The 19,454-nt window shown below is 38.3% G+C and overlaps 1 protein-coding gene across 2 annotated transcripts in view; it reads right to left on the bottom strand.

Moving 5' to 3' along the window:
• Window positions 1–19,454, bottom strand: part of NRG3 (neuregulin 3) — a 370,109-nt gene that overhangs the window by 101,721 nt on the left and 248,934 nt on the right. For both annotated transcript variants that reach the window (XM_054163458.1, XM_054163459.1), the window contains exon 3: window positions 5,870–5,943. In XM_054163458.1, coding sequence (XP_054019433.1) covers window positions 5,870–5,943 — 74 coding nt within the window. The remainder of the gene's footprint in view (window positions 1–5,869; window positions 5,944–19,454) is intronic.

Genomic DNA, 19,454 nt, shown 5'->3' with positions numbered 1-19,454 from the left:
GAATGAAGTCTAAGTTCCTATTTTAAAGAAAAAAAAAGACCAAACCAAACAAACCAGTAAGATTCACACAAAATAAAAATTTCCAGCTTCAGCACAACTCAAATTTGAAAGCACACCATCTTTCACAGTCTGTATCCTGAGGTCTCTACCCATATTTGATCAAACAAGAAGAAAAATGATACCCCTTGTCCCTTCCGCAAGGATTTTTTCTTTCTTATTTTACCTTGCTGAGATTTTGCATTCCCCAGCCTCTCTCACATGTGATGCATCTTTTCTCATCTATAGATGAATTAATTAAAACTCCTGAAATGACTGTGTAGCTTTTCTCCTATATTGCTATTTCTATTAAGGCAATTCCTTCCTTCCCTCCTTCCTTCCTTTCAGTCATTAATGCATCAGCATTAATCTAGGTTAATTTGTGATGCATTTGAACTAGAGGAATGATGTTTATATATCCCTACAAAGAAACCAGAGTTAACAGAAATATCAGCCCTTTGCTGGATGCTAATAGGTCTTATACTGACTTGCCATTTTCAGGAACGGCACCATGTTGCTCTTAAAATCTAATTTTACAAGGCAATAAAACACCATCCTTTGATTCTTTCATTTTTGCTAAAGCTTAATATTCTAGGGCAATGTTAATAATTGTTATCCTGTGAACACGCAGTTGACATGGCACTCTTCTTTGCAAATAGATTGGTAAGACAGCATAAAATGCCGATTGCTACAAAAGAAACTTGGTCTGCAGCCACTTCCTCCATATGCCTTTTTTGAACACAAAACAGATGACATAATTACTGCAGAAGGGCTTGGAAAGCTTTTAAAGTCAAAGTTAAGCCAAAAAAATCTGATTTAGATACAGATTCTACAGAGTGCATCTGGGGTTAAATAAGCACAGTATTAGATCTGTTATAGAAGGACTTGTCCTGCACGAAAGTCAGAGATCCACCTTTGGCTAGTCACCCTGTTTTCTCTAAACTGTCTTCGATTCATAACTGCCCTTACCTACACCCAGCCTTCAAAGTCTTTCCAAAAGCAAAACTGCATTTTCTCCTATGCCTTTTAGAAATTAAAATAGGGAGGAAAAACAGATTCAAGAGAGATGTTGAGAAATTCAGAATGGTTAAGTAGGAAAAGAAAAACAATATAGAAAATCAGATTCTAGAAAATCTCTTACTCTTCTGAGTAGAAGACTTAGAAGTGTGATGTGCTTTTCTCCAATCCAATAACAGCCCTTTACAGACTACCTTTGTGGTGTCCAATGCAGTTAGCAGAAACTACAAAGCCAGCTCTGCTGAAAGCAGGAGGCTGAATCACCAGAGCTCCCCAGAGTTCTCTTTCAACCTAAATTATTTCATGATCTTACAAATAAAAAAAGTGGACAGGATGCAAATAGCACAGCTTTTCTGCTTTTTGTTGTTGTTGTTAGGTGGGGTTTTTTGTGTCAGTTTGGTTTTGGTGGGTTTAGTTTTGGGTTTATTTTTTTTAAGAAGTGAGCGTGGGTCTTATAGTTTCTAACACATTTCTGGGAAAAGGTTTTTTTTTCCTTTTTAAACTATCTGGAGTTGTTTTAATTATTTACAGTCCCAGACTTCCAGGAGAGAGGTTTTGATCCTCTGTTACATAAAGACGTAATCGAAGAATGTGCAACAGGAGATTCCAGGCATGACTCTTGCAGCTTTCTCTTTGATAAGGTTCAAAAAGAAACATGATGTGTGCCATGCTGTCACAGGTTAAAGTATTATAAGACCACAGGCTATAGCTAGCTCTATAGGAACAAGACATTTGACATTTGAAAAAGCCAGCTTAACAGACCCAAATGTGTAACATGGTGGAAAATAATGGGGGCGGGGGGTGGAATCAATGTAGAAATACAGTGGACATTTCAACAAAGAACATAATGATAACTTTGGGCGATGCATAAATCTAGCATAGAAAAAAAAGTCTTGAAACCCTTACAGAAGGGAAGGTAAACAAAATCTGCTTCTAGTGACTAGTTTTATAAGTGGTTTACAAATGAAGTATGATTAGTTTATGCAAGGAATTACATGATGGGGCTGACTGCAGTAGCCTAATGACCTATAACCTTTGCATCCTATTTTTCTTCTTTTAGAAAACAATGCATTTCTTTTGAAAAATAATCTGATAACATTCCCAATATTTGGTAAGGGATCCCTCTTCACATAACCTTCTGAGGTCAAATGGGACAACTTGGATATTAATATGACACATACAAAATCAATAGTGCAAATTATAGAACACACTTTTAGCATAGGAAAGTAGCTTTCAGCACTGAGTTAAGAACAAAACAGTTGAAGGTGGAGTTTGACAGTTTGGTAAAAGGAGGTAATGTGACAAGCCCATTCTCAAAGTCTTGTTCACCATTTTGGAATATCTGTACAGAACAGTTAAAGCTTTAAAGACTATACTTTGCCTCAGTATAAGCACTGATAAAAAGTGATACCCACAGCCTATATACAACTTACCTTTCAAGACTCTTTGGGCCAGGCAGGTCTACTCCAGAGCACTATAAAGGATAGTATATGAGTACATTTGTAGAATTTGTGCTGTGTGTAAGTTCCCAATCCTATAGATACACATGGGACTATAATGCTGAAAATGTAAGTGCTCTAACACTGCTGTGAACTGCAATTATAGAGAAGTTAGCCCAGATGAAGAAAGCCAAAGCAATGTTTCAAGTGTACTCCTATTCTTTTGTTCTAGGCATGTGACCACTCATTCTTTTCTCTGTCCCACTAATACTTCTGCGATAGAAGGAGAAGAACATGACTAAGAGTTCACAGACTTGTCCTGCCCAGTGTTAGCAGGGCTGGCAGATTCCCTCCTCTTGACAGTGACTGTGAGCATGCGTTGAACTGTCATGCAGCCTCTTCCCTTATTGATTACATCATTGATGTTGTGAGATTCCTTGAGGCTCCCATGACTTAGGAAGGTTTCTTTCTCACCACAATCAAACTTCTTTTCAAACTACTTGCATTTGAAAGTGGAAGCTGTTAACATCTATGGTGCTTGAAGGTCCAGTAGAAGGGCCTGTGTTTGGGATGTTTTGACCTTGTTCTATGTGTGTCCTATATCTGTTTTCCTACGAATTTGACTCTAACTTTGAGCTAAAGAAAGGTAGCAGGTGGCAGATCTGACTGCAAGAAGCCATGGATGCCATTTCAGGAACGCTGAAGGACCATCAGGTAGTTTCAAACGATTTCCCCAAACCAGAGTCTTAACTATCTTCATCATTTAGTTTAATCACAGTACATGTACACGATTCAGCATTGCTCTGTGTAAGTATTATATCATTTGTATTTGTATCTGTATCTGTGATGTGAAGTCAAAACTTGCCTAAACACACCTAAAATGAGGCAAGAAGTTGGGTTTCACTTGATAATGTTAAAAATAATGCAGAACCATATCACATTATTTTTCACTATGGAACCTCAGGTAATAGCCATGCTCAACAAGCTTGGTTAGTTTTAGAGGGCAATTTAAAACAAAACACAAACCAAAATGTTTCTTGTGAATGTAAATAACAACTTGAAGATAAGATTGTTGCTCTTTTCCCAGTGACTGTGTTCCAGATTCACTTCCCATTTAATGACAACTGAAAATGTAACCTGTGCTATCACATCAACATAAGACTAAAAACATACTACTTCAGTATTTCATGCATGTAAACTTCAGACAAGCTAAATTTTGTTATCAGATGCATCATTGGCAGTTATGAACACATTTACTATCAAGACCTTAAGCAATCCCACAAAACTCAAATGCACTGGACTTGTTTGTACAGCTTGACTGAAGCTAGCCAGCGTTGGCTACAGACAGTCCAGATGCAAGAGCACTCACCTGAGTGTTCAACCTTGGGAAATTAAACCTTGCATTTAAAAAAAAAATTGCTTCTTTCTGAAGCCATCTCCAAATTCATCCTTTACTATCTTTGAGCAGTTCTCTTCCTAGACATATTAAACCACAAAAAGAAGTTTTTGCAAAGATAGACCAGAACCCTTAGAGATAATCATATGGTGCTTGACTACTGCATCAAATACTTTTGAAACTTCTCAGGTTAGGCAAATAGCAAATATTTCTGCCATGAGTGCCGATTATCATCATGGCATTCATCCCCCTCCAGAAGGAAGATAAATACATTACTAATTTAACTCCTGAGGAAAGTGTTCGTGTAGTCACTGTCCAGCTGCAACAGAAGGTTCTAACACCTCCCTTTCAGAACAAGTGCATATGCACTTACATACACAGAAGTCACTCTTTATGCCAACACACAGAAGTGCACCTGAACAGAAGCTTTTCCTCCTTTAAATACACGTCTCCAGTGGATCAACATTGGTATCGAGCCAAGGTCCCCTGCTCTTACATACCATAAATAATATAATTTTGAATAAAAGAATCAATAAACTTGTCTATGTAATCAGAAGATGTATAAAAGACATTTTAGCAGAACCTTAGCTTACTGAGCAGGATCAGGTGGCTGAACAATTTTACAGAAACAGCACAGTCAAAAAACAACCACAGTAAGTAGGCAGCTCCCAAGTAAAGATAAACAAATCTGTGCTATCAACACAATGCTGCAAAGAATCAGCAGTACTGCCTGCAGTACATGAACACTGTAGGGGTTTTGGTCTTGCTAGATGCAGCTTAATCTAGGGATCTTTTCTGGACATCGTTTTGCATCTATATGAATTTCACCTCTACTTGAGAGAGAAGAGCTAGAGGCCCCTGTTAATAAACAAGTTCGGGAGGTACTACCCTGTCCTATTGCAAGTGATTGTCTTCCCCCCCCCCACTTTCAGGATATAAAGTACCCTTTTCCTTAATATATACACAGCTTCTATGTTGACACATGCACAAACAATTTGGGAGAGGCAAAATCTGCCTATTCATTAAAGGTCAAGCAACAAGAAGAGCTAAACTAAATACAAAGAAAATATAATGGGATCTAAACAAACATGATGCTTCTTTGGCAAGCGGCTTTCACATGAAAAAAACAACACAGGAAAGCACCAAAAAGACTGAAATAACAAGTCTTATCCTTCAAAAAAGAATAAACCAAGCAACTCAAATAAAATGCTGAAGAGCACCCAAACCTAGAAGACTTAACACACTACACCTTCCAGCTATAAGAACAAAAGCAAGAGATTGGATATGACCCTTTGATGTTAATATAAACAACACTAAGTAGGAAATGGATTCACTTCCAATAAATTCATCTTTGAGAATATTTTTGAGATAGTTCTGTTAGTCAACAGAATTTAAAAAGGACAAGAGTGGAGTAGTAGAAGATACAGGCAGAGGCTATTTTAGCATATACTGGGCAATGCCATACAAAATTATTTGGTCTCCACATTGCTACCTGAAAGAAAATCTTTCCTTTGTATATACAGAGCAACTTCACTTGTAAGAGTGTGTGTGAATAAAAATTAACATCATAAATTTTCAAGGAGATTATAACTTCTTCATTGTCAGACATCATGATTTAATTTTCTTATAAAGAAACCACTTTGCAGCCGATATTTGGGTTCCTTCTAGTGCATGTATTTTCATTTGGTTTTGAGTCAAAGCTAGAGAAACATGACTATTTAGGATTTAAGCAGGGACAGAATTATTCAAAATCATAAGGAATCAAGTCCTCTGATCACCTGCCCTGCTGCAGCAGCAGCATTTTATGAAAATGCGAGACTGGAGGATGCGTTTTTAGCCCACCAACGAAAGTAACACTGTTGTCTACATGCAACTACAGTGGTCCACAGTGCGCTTTCTGACTATAAGCAAAGGGTCATCTCTCATGGTAAGAACAGCCTCCGGCAGAGATTTTAAAATATAAGAAAAACATTGGACGTACTTGGATCTGACAAGATTGAGTCGGTTTTCGGCAAAAATTGGTCACAGCGGACTCCCTGGTAGCCCTCTTTGCACCTGAGAAAAAGGGGATAAATGACAAACATACGCATGCGGTAGTAAAAGGTTAATTTCAAGGTAGTAAAATCATCTGAAATTCTCCCTGCTAAGGTTGTGAGGGACTTGCATATTTAACGTTATTTCAACTATAACGAATGCAAGGTTATCGCTGAACACAACAGAAGCACATAAAATAATTTGTATTTCAAAAACATTCCCCTCAAACCTTTTTGATTATTTTAGAAACCATGAAAAGAAACATCATTTAAATATTAATTCAGTGAAACAGTCATGGAAAAAAAAATCTCTGCAGAATTTGTAATAAAAGCAAACTCATTAGGTAACACAAAGATTTATAAAACTTTCCTACTGTGCCGACCATCAGATTAACAACCTAGTTATCTTTGTTTGAATAAGCAGAGGATACTTACCTAGATATTAACTTTAAGACTAGTCTCTATTGTGCTTGCAAGATAACATGTTTAGGCATGATAGACAACTTCAAGGCATTGTTTTTAAGTGGACAGCCTCGCTTGTCTGGAGGATTAGATTTTAAAGCACATAAACTAGAATAGCCTCCTGCCTTAATAAAGTTGAACTGGCTTTGACTGAGATTCTAATACTATTAATCTTGAAACCTTACTTTGAAGAAATCCCATTTACTGCATTTGAACTGTTCTCAGAAGACTCCCATTTCATCTAAGCATATCAGAATCAGACCTTTAATTATTTATTTGCCAAGCAGTTTTTCAGAGGAAAGTGATGGACGCTTTAATTATAAATGATAGCAACAGGGACTCCTTATCTCCCATAGCTCTCACACATCATATAAACAATATGCCCAAATCAGCATCACCACCTTTCATTAGGATTGACAGCTGCAGCTTGAACGATGTGATAATGTCAGGAGCAGAAGTTATCTACTCCTTCACAATGTTTCCACTCAGGCTTCGTCTAAAAGATGCCTTTCAAAAAGCTTTTGCTTTAATAAATAAATACTTCAGTGAGAAGAGCATCTCATCAGCATTGATACACCTCACAATGTAAGCACATTTCTCAGTAAATGTGTAAATTATAACAATTTCCACTGGACCAAAAAATGTTGCAAATGTCTACAGTAAGAAAAAGATATACCCCCTCCCCCCCCCCCCGATATTAGTTCAAGACCTCCCTTCTGGCCTTTCTGCAACTGCTACTTTCAGAAATCAGCTTCCTACCGGTACTCACCTATCTATGAAATGATTGACCAGGAAAAAAAATAAATTCAGATCCTATGGCAGTGGTAATAAGTTATCAAAGAAGGAATGCAGAATATTCAATTAAAATTATTCACTAGTCAGAAAAACTGAGAAGTTTCAATATACTCGGACACTGCTGCATATACCTTTTGCTTTTGATCATGAAATAGTAGTAGTTGTCTCACATCAAACAGAAACTCTTCCCCTCAGTCTTAGGAAGATTTAGTAGACCTCATTTCAAAGCTTAAGAACAACCTATACAGGTGGGGATATTCTTGTCTTTGAATTAGCATTTTCCATTAACTTTTTGACATGCATTTGTACCTGCATCAATTACTTACTAACCTATTACAGACTTACAACTCTCTGTGCTAAACTCTTGTTCTGAGAGTCATAACAATATTCATCAATAGCCTAATTTCACAACTGAAAACTTTGATGCTACGTGTGAGAATAGAGAGTCACAAAGTGGCATCTCCTGGAAGAGCTGTACCAAGTGTTCATCAGCATATGTGAACACCAATCAGCCAGAAACAGTCAGAGAAATGCTACAATTACACCCATGCCAGCGGGAACAACCTTTCTTCCCTTCCTCTCTGATCGCCAACAGGGCACATCTGAGCCAGAAGCTCTGCTGTCTTTATCACTCCATTTTCCCATAACAGAACAGAAACTTTAGACTCTCTCATTTCACAGCTCAGAAACAGTTTGCACCATTTATTCTAGATGTCAGATGGTCCAGGTAATTAATTTTGGTCCAGCTAATTAACTGCTTGTGGTAGGTTGAGAGAGGGCTTAGCTCTCCCTCCTCCACAGAGTAAGAAACCACAGCTAACTCAGTCGAAGAGCAAAAGCTATATATTTACAAGCATATATGGAAAGCAGGTTATATATAACACAATATATACAGGTATTTACAATATATACACAGAAATACACAGCAAAGACAAATAACACAACAAAAATCCCTCCCTCAGGGAGGGATCCCCTCTTTGGAACCCCCTCTCTCCCCCCCTTACCTCCCTTTTTCCCCAAAAAGGGGTTAGAGAGAGAGAAAGGCAAGTTACTAAGGAAAAGAGTTGTTAGCAAGCTTCAAAAAGCCCATGCAGGATTAGTGTTTGCTTATCTGAAGGCCAAGTCCAGCAGTTCGCAGAAGAAGCAAGCAGGGAGAACAGGCTGAAACACCAAACTCCCCCAACTCCCAAACCGAACTGAACTGAGGAAAAAATTTTCCAACCGCTTCACAATCTAAAGCTGAATTTTTGTTTATCAACCAATGAAATTCGTTTAGAATATCAGAATGTTTTGGTTCTAGTACCAAAAACATTAGCCAGTGTGTTCCAGCAGTGTTTGTTCTTAAAGGCACAGCCTCAAACGACCACACTGCTCATCCCAGAATTCAAGATAAGAAATTTTGCTACTATTATCTGTTAGGGTAGGTTTGGAAGTCTATAACCTATCATGTCAGGAGCCAAACCAAACCAAGAACCATAGCATGGTAGGGGTTGGAAGATCATCTGGAGATCATCTAGTTCATCCTCCCTGCTGATGCAGGTACACGTAAGATCAGGTCCAGGCAGGATTTGAAAGTCTCCAGAGAAGGAGACTCTAAAACCTCCCTGGGCAGTGTGTTCCAACATTCTGTCATCAAAGCAAAGGAGTTTCTCCTTAAGTTCAAATAAAAACTCTTGTGTTCTAGTTTGCACCCATTGCTCCCTGTCCTGTCACTGGCCACAGCTGAAAAGAATTCAGCCGTGTCCTCGTTTCCTCCATAATACACCAAATAATAGCAATAAGTGCTCTGCCAATATCACACCAAAGTTGTAATCAGTTGTGAAAGTCATGTAGACTACACATTTGACAGTTATGTTACAACATGATAAGAGCTGATCATGTTGTGGTATCCTATAATCTTTGTTAAAGCACATACCATCAATCCTAAATTGGCAGACGTGATAATTGTGCCCACAATAGCTGACATTCACACATGCTGCTAATTGCCATCACATCTCTAGGGGCAGGAAACAACAAAAAAAAAGCAGAAACACCCCCACCCCCCCCACCCCCCCCCCGTCTCACACAGAAGTTCAGTAAATTCCAACTGAGGCCATTCAGTATTGCCATATGAAGTGTGAATGATCACATTCATATTTATGGATGTATTAAAAAAGCTGAGAGCAACCAGGGAAACCAGGATAAGATGCTGCATGTGGGATCCTGGCAGTCTCTGATGGAAAAGACAGTCAAGAAATCACTTCTGTGCTGAAGTGCTGCATGTATGTGCCACGCAGTGAACCATGGTGAAGGGCTCTATAAATAGTACTAATTACAGCTTCCTTGAAAAGTAAGCATGAAAACAGAATTATCTATTTTGCATTCAGATTGTCACTAAAATAACTGTATCTGTCTAGGCTCTAGGAGAAAAAACATCAATGCGATTTCATGAATGGAATGTTTTAAATCTTTCTGGTTAAATGGCATAAAAAGAATCACAGGTGAAGCTAAAATGCAGTTGCTAAAATGCTTGTGAACAGTACATCCCCAAATGGTATCTGCCAAATTCAATGAAGATTATTTTATCATGTGTTCTTTACATCTTTGATAACATACTTTCTCTAGATCATGTTTTTTAGGGTCACCAAAGACAAACTGCACTGTGCATTGCACTTCATGGGGTTACCCACAATGTTTGTGTGAAAACATACAGGCAGAAATATATTTCTCATTCCTGCTGAAAAGTTCTTTCTACTCAAGCATATTTGCACTTAGGTATGCAGAGTATGAGCATTTATTCAATCAGTGTATCTCTATTTTAATACTAACTAGTATTATTACATATATGTATTCCAGTCAAATACATCACAGGCATTTTCTGTGGACATTTCTGAGAATTGTTTCTTGTGTATTTAAACCTTATGGACTAAAGGGGGTTTTCGAATAGATGCCTGCATCACATACAGGAATAATACAGCCCTCCAAAAGCATAGGTGGCAAACGGATGAGTAAAACACATTTAAAGCAAGCAGAAGAAGGGAAGATATTACAAAGAACCTACTTAGAAGAGTTAGAGAACGTCACAGAAAGCTTATGGTCAAGAAGCTATTATCAACACAGCTTGTATTTTCCCCAAATAGTTCCATACACAGCTCCATATTCCCATTAAACTGAAACATTTTAGTTCTCAAGGGACATTAATGTGCTGAAGGCAGGGGAGAGAGAGAGGCACTAGCAAATTGCAGAGGCTATGAAAGATGATAATGCTATGAACCCCCAATATCTTTCTTCCTTCCCTATGGTAGTACCCATCCATTTCCAATGGGAATAATTCTTTTTCTTCCGTAAGTGTAGTGATCACAATAACTTTGATCATGTGAACATGCATGTATAAAATATCTTCTGTGCAAAAAGTCCAGAGTTTGCAATTAGAATAGAATAGAATAAACCAGGTTGGAAGAGACCTTCAAGATCATCGTGTCCAACCTATTATCCAATACCACCTAATCAACTAAACCATGCAACCAAGCACCCTAGCAAGTCTCCTCCTGAACATCTCCAGTGATGGTGACTCCACCACCTCCTCAGGCAGCCCATTCCAATGGGCAGTCACTCTCTCTGTGTAAAACTTCCTCCTAACCTCCACCCTAAACCTCCCCTGGTGCAGCTTGAGACTGTGTCCTCTTGTTCTGGTGCTGGGTGCCTGGGAGAAGAGACCAACCTCTGTCTGTCTACAAACTCCCTTAAGGCAGTTGTAGAGATCAATAAGGTCACCCCTGAGTCTCCTCTTCTCCAGGCTAAGTAACCCCAGCTCCCTCAGCCTCTCCTCACAGGGCTTGTATTCCAAGCCCCACACCAACTTTGTTGCCCTTCTCTGGACTCGTTCCAGCAAGTCAACATCCTTCCTAAACTGAGGGGCCCAGAACTGGACACAGTACTCGAGGTGCGGCCTAACCAGTGCAGTGTACAGGGGCAGAATGACCTCCCTGCTCCTGCTGGCCACACTGTTCCTGATGCAGGCCAGGATGCCATTGGCCCTCTTATCTACCTGGGCACACTGCAGGCTCGTGTTCAGCCTACCAACCCCCAGGTCCCTCTCTGCCTGGCTGCTCTTCAGCCACTCCGACCCCAGCCTGCAGCACTGCATGGGGTTGTTGTGGCCAATGTGCAGAACCCGGCACTTGGATGTGTTCAATCTCATGCCGTTGGACTCTGCCCATCTGTCCAGCCTGTCAAGATCCCTCTGCAAAGCCTCTCTACCCTCCAGCAGATCAACTCCTGCCCCCAGCTTGGGGTCATCAGCAAATTTACTGATGATGGAGTCAATGCTCTCATCCAGATCATCAATAAAGATGTTAAAGAGCATGGGGCCCTGCACTGATCCCTGGGACACACCACTGCTGACTGTCTGCCAGCTGGATGTGGCACCATTCACCACCACTCTCTGGGCTCAGCCCTCCAGCCAGTTCCTAACCCATTGCAGTGTGCTCCCATCCAAGCCATGGGCTGACAGCTTGGCCAGGAGTTTGCTGTGGGGGACAGTGTCAAAGGCCTTGCTGAGGTCCAGGTACACTATATCCACAGCCTGCCCCACATCCACCAGGCAGTCACCTGATCACAGGAGGAGATCAAGTTGGTCAGGCAGGACCTGCCCTTCCTAAATCCATGCTGGCTGGGCCTGATCCCTTGGCCATCCTCTAAGTGCTGTGTGATTGCACTTATAAGGTACTAGAGTTCCTCAGAAATGGAAATTTTGAAAATGACATTTGTTATCTCAGCAACAGACTACTCCAGAAGACAAAACTGTAATACTATGCATGAGGAAATTGAGCACATCCTAGGCCGAAAGTGATTTGTGACATTTAACTGAAGTATCTTAACAGTTCATTGCCCAAAAGATGAATTTATAAAAATCTGTAATTTGATTATAGCTCCATAAGCAGGAAGGATCAAATTTTAAAGTTGTAATTACCAGCACCTATGTAAAAGAAAAGACAATTTTTGCAGTGTCCACACCAACACATGCTTCTTTCTATTTATAAAGGCTACAAAATGACAATCTCAAAAATGCTAATTAATTGTATTGATCTATTTAATAATTTCACTGGATCAGTTACAAATTATTTTTACTTACCACCATTACAGCTACTGTAATGCTGATCAGATGCCAGTAAGAGTACATACTGCTTCTCTTATTTACTCTCTAAGACAGGAATCTCAGAACATGATTAAAAAAAATCAACTTCCAGTGGTCTGTAAATTTTAATCAAGTATTTACTATCACAAAGAGAATGTAATATGCTTTGGCTTGGTTTAGAGGACCAGCTATGCAATAAATACTCTGTAGCAAGCCATGACATTGTACAGGCCATTGGGCTGTCTCACAATCTAGCCTGAATCATGCCATAAGCAATGAAAAATAATTCCTATACTCCACAGGTTAGCTAAATATAGGCTTCTGTGCCTGCAACTAGAATGACCCTAACTGGAATAAATGGAAATTTAGATTTATTTCAGTGGTAGTTATGCAGTATTTTATTCACAAGAGAAGAAAACAAGTAATGTTAACACTGAGGGTCAGACGGGGTGTCTTGTCATTTAACACATGCAGTGTGCTACTGTAAGCAGAAAACAGGCTCCCTGCATTCAACAGACTAGATCACTGCATCACAACTGAGAACGTTTCATAGTACATAACATAACATTTTCATAAGAGAAAATGAACCCTTTGTAAAAATCAATAGTTTTGCTGGCAAGTCATTCAAATGAGAAGAGATTCGCATTAGGGTTTTAGTGCAAAAAACAAGCATTAAAGACTTGAAATGTCCTGATTACTTGATTATTAACTGTTCTAGGAAGGACTGCTCTTGTACTGTTCTTGAAAAAATAATCAGAGATACTCAATTTCTCATCAAAAATAGATTGGGGAGGTGCAGGAGAAAGAACAAAAGAAGTTTACTTCCAATAGAGCTTGTAATAAAACAAAAACCAGAAGTAATATTTTAAGAGCAAACCAGCTAATGTTTGTTGGAGACTTTTCTAGAAACAGCAGGACTCAGGAGACAAAGTATAGATCTAACAGTGCTGAGAAAGGTGACATTTTCTCTTGACAAATCTGTTTCTGCAGTTTCACAATGGAATGATTTTCACAAGTTGATGTGACTTTTACATGATTGTTTCATAAAAGGATCATGCAACAACTTGTGAGCAAACTATTAAAGGAAAAGGCTTTCCTTAGGTGTGGGAGAGATTGTGGGTGTTGGACCATAGGTGCATGAAGTCTGCCAGCAGCAAGAGCTTAAGGCAAGGCCACAAATGGGAAGAGGAGTCAATTTTCTTTTCAAATATACTTTTCTGTTCAAAATACTTAGAGCAAGCAAAGGAAATAATACTGAAAAGCCAACCAAAGAAGGGCAAGAAAATTTTGTTGCTGTATCATTTGGCCTAGAACCAGGCTAACTGCAACAGTCTAACATCAGTAGAGAAACTGAATTGGACTTTTAAAAAAATCATACTTAGTATTGGTATAATTCACTCTGGTTTTTCAGGATGCAAATTGTCCATATGCCTCTCTACGACAGGGAACCACTATTCCGCCCTTGGTGCACATAGCATAGAGATTAAAAATCACACCTACAAATCCGAGTCATTGCCTAGATTTAGTTAATACAGCCTTCAACTAATTTGTTGGCTCCAATGTTTCAGAATCCTTCAGCTTTGGAGAAATTAAATGAGGCCACTTTAGTAAGATCTGAATTTCTAAATCTTTATTTTATAAATCCTCTGTAGGGATCACTGAACTAAATGAGGCTTTTAGCATTTAAAAAGGAGTTATGTGGATTTGACTTAAATGCCTCACCCAAAGTTTTTCAATAACTGCTGAATTATCATTCCTTTCCTCATCTGGATGGCTTTCCTTACTGTCCTTCATAAAAGAAGGTCAGAAAAACAAACAAAATATTAACAAGAGATGTTACTAAAACCATTCAAGTCATCTAGACCTATGGCAGCACCTGAACTAGGAGTAATAATTTCTCTCCCCTCAACAGCAGACATTTTTTTGTTGTTTTATTTGTTGGGTTTAGTTTTTTTCAGTGTGTTCCTTAAAAAAAACCCAACAAAACCAAAGAAGGGCTTCACATACTTAATCAAAGCCCACAGTTGTTACATTATGGTTTCAGAATACAATATTTAAATCTCAGGTTAGGTTTTGTATTTGAAGATAAATTTTTATTGCACTATTGACATCATATTTACTTGTGGCATATCCCCATGAAGGTCAACATTTCACACTAATACACAGGCTTTATTTTTTTCATGGGATAAGAATTATTTTCACCCACTGAGGGCAATAAAATCCTTAAGAAATTAGTCTTCCCTTTGCTACCATAATACACATCTGAATACAAGTCTTATGAATAACAACTTGAAGTAGAAACTTAGCAACTGACTGTAATTTAGTTTCAACAATCAGATTCAAGATTGCAAAAGGCTTTTACTTTTGTTTTTTTGGTTGTAGCAAGAATGTGAGAACTTGAAGAGGGTATAGCTACAAGTCAGCAACAGGTATCTAGAAAACAGTTGTGTTTCCAATTGTAGTGAGTAGTGTACAATTACATACACAGAAGGCAATAGGATCTATACAAACCAACTTATGCTGCTTGTTCAAAAAAGACCAAAGTATTTCTTTAAATTCATAAAACAGACAGACACTTGACTACAGTGTTGAGTCTAGCTGACATGAGCCTCCATCTCTGGGCTTGTACAACTATTATTTATGTCAAATCTTGTTATGTAGCTTCAAAGAAAATAAAAATACATCGTTTAGTTGTGATTGAGCAAGAATGAATTCTATGATTTCAAGAGATGACTTCCTCTGCTGTCCTCTATAATTTATTTTCCAGCATATATTTTAAGAACAGAATTTGTAGTTTTGAAGTCCTTTGTCTCCCTTTCAGCTGGAGAACAGCCTTTAAGTAAGACTATTCAGGAACTATCAAATGTAAGCACATTGGGATGACTACAGAACAGACATCGCAAGAATCATCTGGTTTGTTCAGTTATGAACAGAAATGAAATTCTTCCCTCTCCATTCTTAGCCTAATAACACAGTGCAGTAGTCTACTGTGTTGGAGAAAAATTGAAATCTGATAGCGCTGCATCAGTCTGCTCCTGCTGAAAAAAAAACAAAACCCAAAAACAAACCCAAAAAAACAACCCACAAGAAATCACAAAAACAAACCAACCAACCGAAAAACCAAACCAAACAAAGAACAACAAAACAAACAGAAAAAAAAACCACAAACCCATGGCTAGAAACACAAAATACACTACAAACAGAACCTGGCAGAAGCAGTCATCAGAAAAACACCAGGAGGTGCCACAGCTGACCAGCACCTACATGCCAAAAGTCATCCATCTGTAGAAGCAATCTAACAATACTTCTAAAGTTTTGCCAAATATTTAGCTCTTTCCATACACCAATGGACAGGGGAAATGAAAACAACAAAGATGCAATACTTCTTTTTGAGATTAAGATTACTACTAAACAAAACTAAGGAAAGCAAAACCTGTACTAAAGCAGGGTATGGAGGAGCACTTTAACTTCTGGTTTTCATGGTAAAATCAAACTTGGAATAAGACTGGGAAAAGTTATCAAGAACATGCAGTCAATGCTGGCAAGCACAAGGTCACATTTACATTACGCTAAATATTTTTAAATCATCATCTCAGGAGATTTATCCTTGCTTATACCAATTAGAAAATTATCACATCTCTCAATTTTTCACAGCTGTGTTCTAGCAAATGAAATGCTATGAGGTCAACAAGTGATAACTTTTATTCAAAAGTTCATGCACACTTCTAACTCCAACTGAACAGTGCTTGCAGTGCTTGATGACTCTGTCTACGGCAGACTGCACTGGGCAGGCAACAAAAATGTTTCATGTTACAAGCCTGGATCATTAAGAAAACATACTACTCCAAATCTAGTAAAATATCAGTATCAGGAACATCTTTTTGAAAAGATAAAAGTGTGAATAGATGTAATCAACAGTTTTTCATTTTAAGAATTTAAATTCTGTAATGTTTAGTTTTGTTACATTAGTGCTAAAAGAAGGAAACTTTCAGTCTCTGCTGTATAAACTGAGTCCTGAGTGCCAATACTAACTCTAAAATCTGCAAGAGCTGGATTAAACTCAGTAGAGGTGGGTAAAATGTTTAACAGGACACCTTTCAGAAGCCTATCTGGAAATGACTGCACTTCAGAACCACAATTTCCATATTCTTTTTGAAGAAAGAATTTAATGCTGACCAGTACCAGGAGGAAGTTGCCACAGCCTGCTCATTCCAGTAGTTGAACACAAGCTTATCACATGTATCCATACCAAACCAACATACCTATGACAACACTTTGACAGTGCCAAGCATGGCACAGTGCAATAATACTGCCTCTGCCCTAGTTCTTTATTTTTCAAATGGAATTCAATGTGGTAGTTTTAGGCTATGCCTTTAAAATTTAGCTGCAGATTTTGAGCAGAAAAGTAGAAAAATACAAATAAATCACTATTGGGTGTAAAAAGGAAAACAAGAGATTATTCTGAACACATTCACTGGATAAATGTCTGGGATAAGAGGAGCTGTATCATAACAATTATTCACATTTCCCATTCTGCATTCTATTCTCTTCTCTCCTGATCTTGGCTGTTTTGCTTCACTTGGGAGAGAGAAAAAACATGCTTCTGGCTGGCCTTGGGATAAGTCTAACCCACTGCTTTCTCTCTCAACTCCTCTCTATCTCGGGACAGGGGGATTTGGGGGGCAGTGGAACTGCTTCCTGGGTCTTTTGATCAGGGGGGTTTTCATTGTAGATATCTGCATAATATTGTAAATACTGTATATTTTGTACATATTCATTGCCTTCCATTGTAGAGTGTAGTTTTTGCTTGTAAATACAGCTTCATTTGCTTCTAACTGAGTTGGTCTGGCTAAAATATTACTAAAATAGTGCAGCAGGCACCAGAGGGCATTTCTTTCAATAAAGAAAAGACAAAATGATGTAAGATTTATAAATGCCACCACAATGTTCAGTAGGAACCCACCTCACCTTCAAATGGTCATTTGTTAAAGATGGCAATTATACCAATAAGTGAGGCAATTCTGAAGAGAAATACAAACTCACTAGCAAGTAGTCTAATAGTTCTGCTGGATACGTTTCAAGTAGCCTAATAGGTTTGCTGGATGTATTTCTTTACCCAGTTCCACCAAGACATATTACAAGCGCAACATGAAAGTCTTGCTTTCAGCTACTTAATGAAAGCAACAGACCTATACTTTTTTGCCAAAAAGCAAGATGACTTTTGAAGATTCCAAACAATGTTTAAAATTTCAGCAAAACTCCCTATTTTTTTTTTTTTTTGAGAGATTTAAAAATCTGCATAGGAGCTTAGAAGCTTGTCTGATAATAGTATCTATTTGGAATCATGCTTGTCACAGACTCCTCTCCTGAACAGTTCAATGCCACATCAGGCTAATACTTTGCCACAGAGACACAGTGACTCTGCTAAACACTCAAAATCCCTCCGTAATTCAGTGAGGTGTTTGTTGTGCACCTGTTTTTATACCTGGTTTGGAAAGAATAATTGAAGCCACTCTGGAGGTGCAAGTTAAAATACTGTTAACTAACAGATGGTCTACACAAATGATGCCTGCTGACTTTACAGCAGGAAATAACCATGCCTCCATGGTTATTATAAAATAACCATTTCATATGGTGAGCACACAAAGCATTTTATAAATAAGAACTTTTGCTTTTGCTCAGCGAAGTTCAAATAGAGAAATATTTTCTAAAATAAGTCTTCCTTGGCATATTAATGGTGCTAAAATTCAAGCAAGCCATTTTCCAGAGGTATTTAAAACTGCTAAGTGAAAAAACTCCAACAATTTTTTAAAGTTACCCAATTGTACAGAGAGATTTAATTACAAGTCTTGTGTAGAATAATTATTTTCTGAAGAGACAACTGTATGTACTGCAATAACATTATGGTATATGTATTGCTACACAGGTATATCACAGAACTACCAGCTAAAGCTCTCCTGCCTCAGGTTACCAGATTACAGATTACCAGCCAGCAAAAAGTCTTCAGGTCAAATGACTAAACATCGCAAATTCAACTCCTTCAGAACGCAGGAAGCTGCAGCCTTCATTGCATTAACAGTCCCTACTGCAGCTGGCAATCCACCAGTTTAAAGCTTCCAAACATGCAATGAAGACTCCAGCCCAAACTTGTTCTGAGATTACTCCGCTGTCTCCTTAGTTCTGTAGCAAAAGTCTGTAGGAGCTAATGTTGGAGATGCACAAATCTGCATCAGGATCAGTGCCATGCAAAAGAAAAAGCTACCTTAGTCACCATCCCTGGAGGTGTTCAAGAGGGGATTAGACATGGCACTTGGTGCCATGGTTTAGTAGTCATGAGGTCTTGGGTGACAGGTTGGACTTGATGATCTTTGAGGTCTTTTCCAACCTTATTGATTCTATGGATATTTTTGCATTCTTATTATCCACAGAAAATGTAGGTAGACTTCCACAGGAGCAATATGGCAAGACACTTGCTACACTAAATAAGCTAGAAAATTAATTGAAGGTGAAATGAGACATCTAACACAAACCACCCAGTGTTAGGTTTTACACAAAATTTTATTAGAACAACAACAAAAAAAACCCCAACTCCCCTCGTTGTTCCATTATGAAGTCTTGACCTGAAGCCTTCTTAATTCGTTTCTTGCTTGTGAGTTGAAAGAACTCACACTATTAAAAATACTAACAATTCAAGCACTTTTGCCCATGAAATGACATGAAAAATGATTATGCATTGAAGAGAATAGCATTCCCAAAAAGATTTTCTACCCTTAGCAATTTTTCTCTCTTCTCAATACTTCTGTAGACAGTTGCATGAAAAGTTGCCCAAGTTCTGCCACCATGTGCCAAACTCAACAAAAATTAAAACTTTTGAAAATGGTAATAGTGCTAAAAAATGGCAACTCCAAGAGTTGATCCGATGTGCTTGCTGTGAGAAAATACTGGTCATACGCACAGAACTCTTGCTTGATTTAATTTTCAAAATAACGGTATCTGAGAGCAATAATCAGGAAAGTCATTATGTCTTATTTAAGATCATTTTCTAGATTAGAATCAGTCTCTGACAAGATGTCCCTAAGAAATTTAAGGAATACATTTGCTTCTCTTGAATTTCTAATCATAAATCAACCGAACTCGAAGACGTGTTCCTGATTATGCTC

The sequence above is a fragment of the Dryobates pubescens genome, chromosome 8 (genome assembly GCF_014839835.1).
Source record: "Dryobates pubescens isolate bDryPub1 chromosome 8, bDryPub1.pri, whole genome shotgun sequence".
NCBI classification, from domain to species: Eukaryota; Metazoa; Chordata; class Aves; order Piciformes; family Picidae; genus Dryobates; species Dryobates pubescens.
This window is presented reverse-complemented; position numbering and strand designations above follow the sequence as displayed.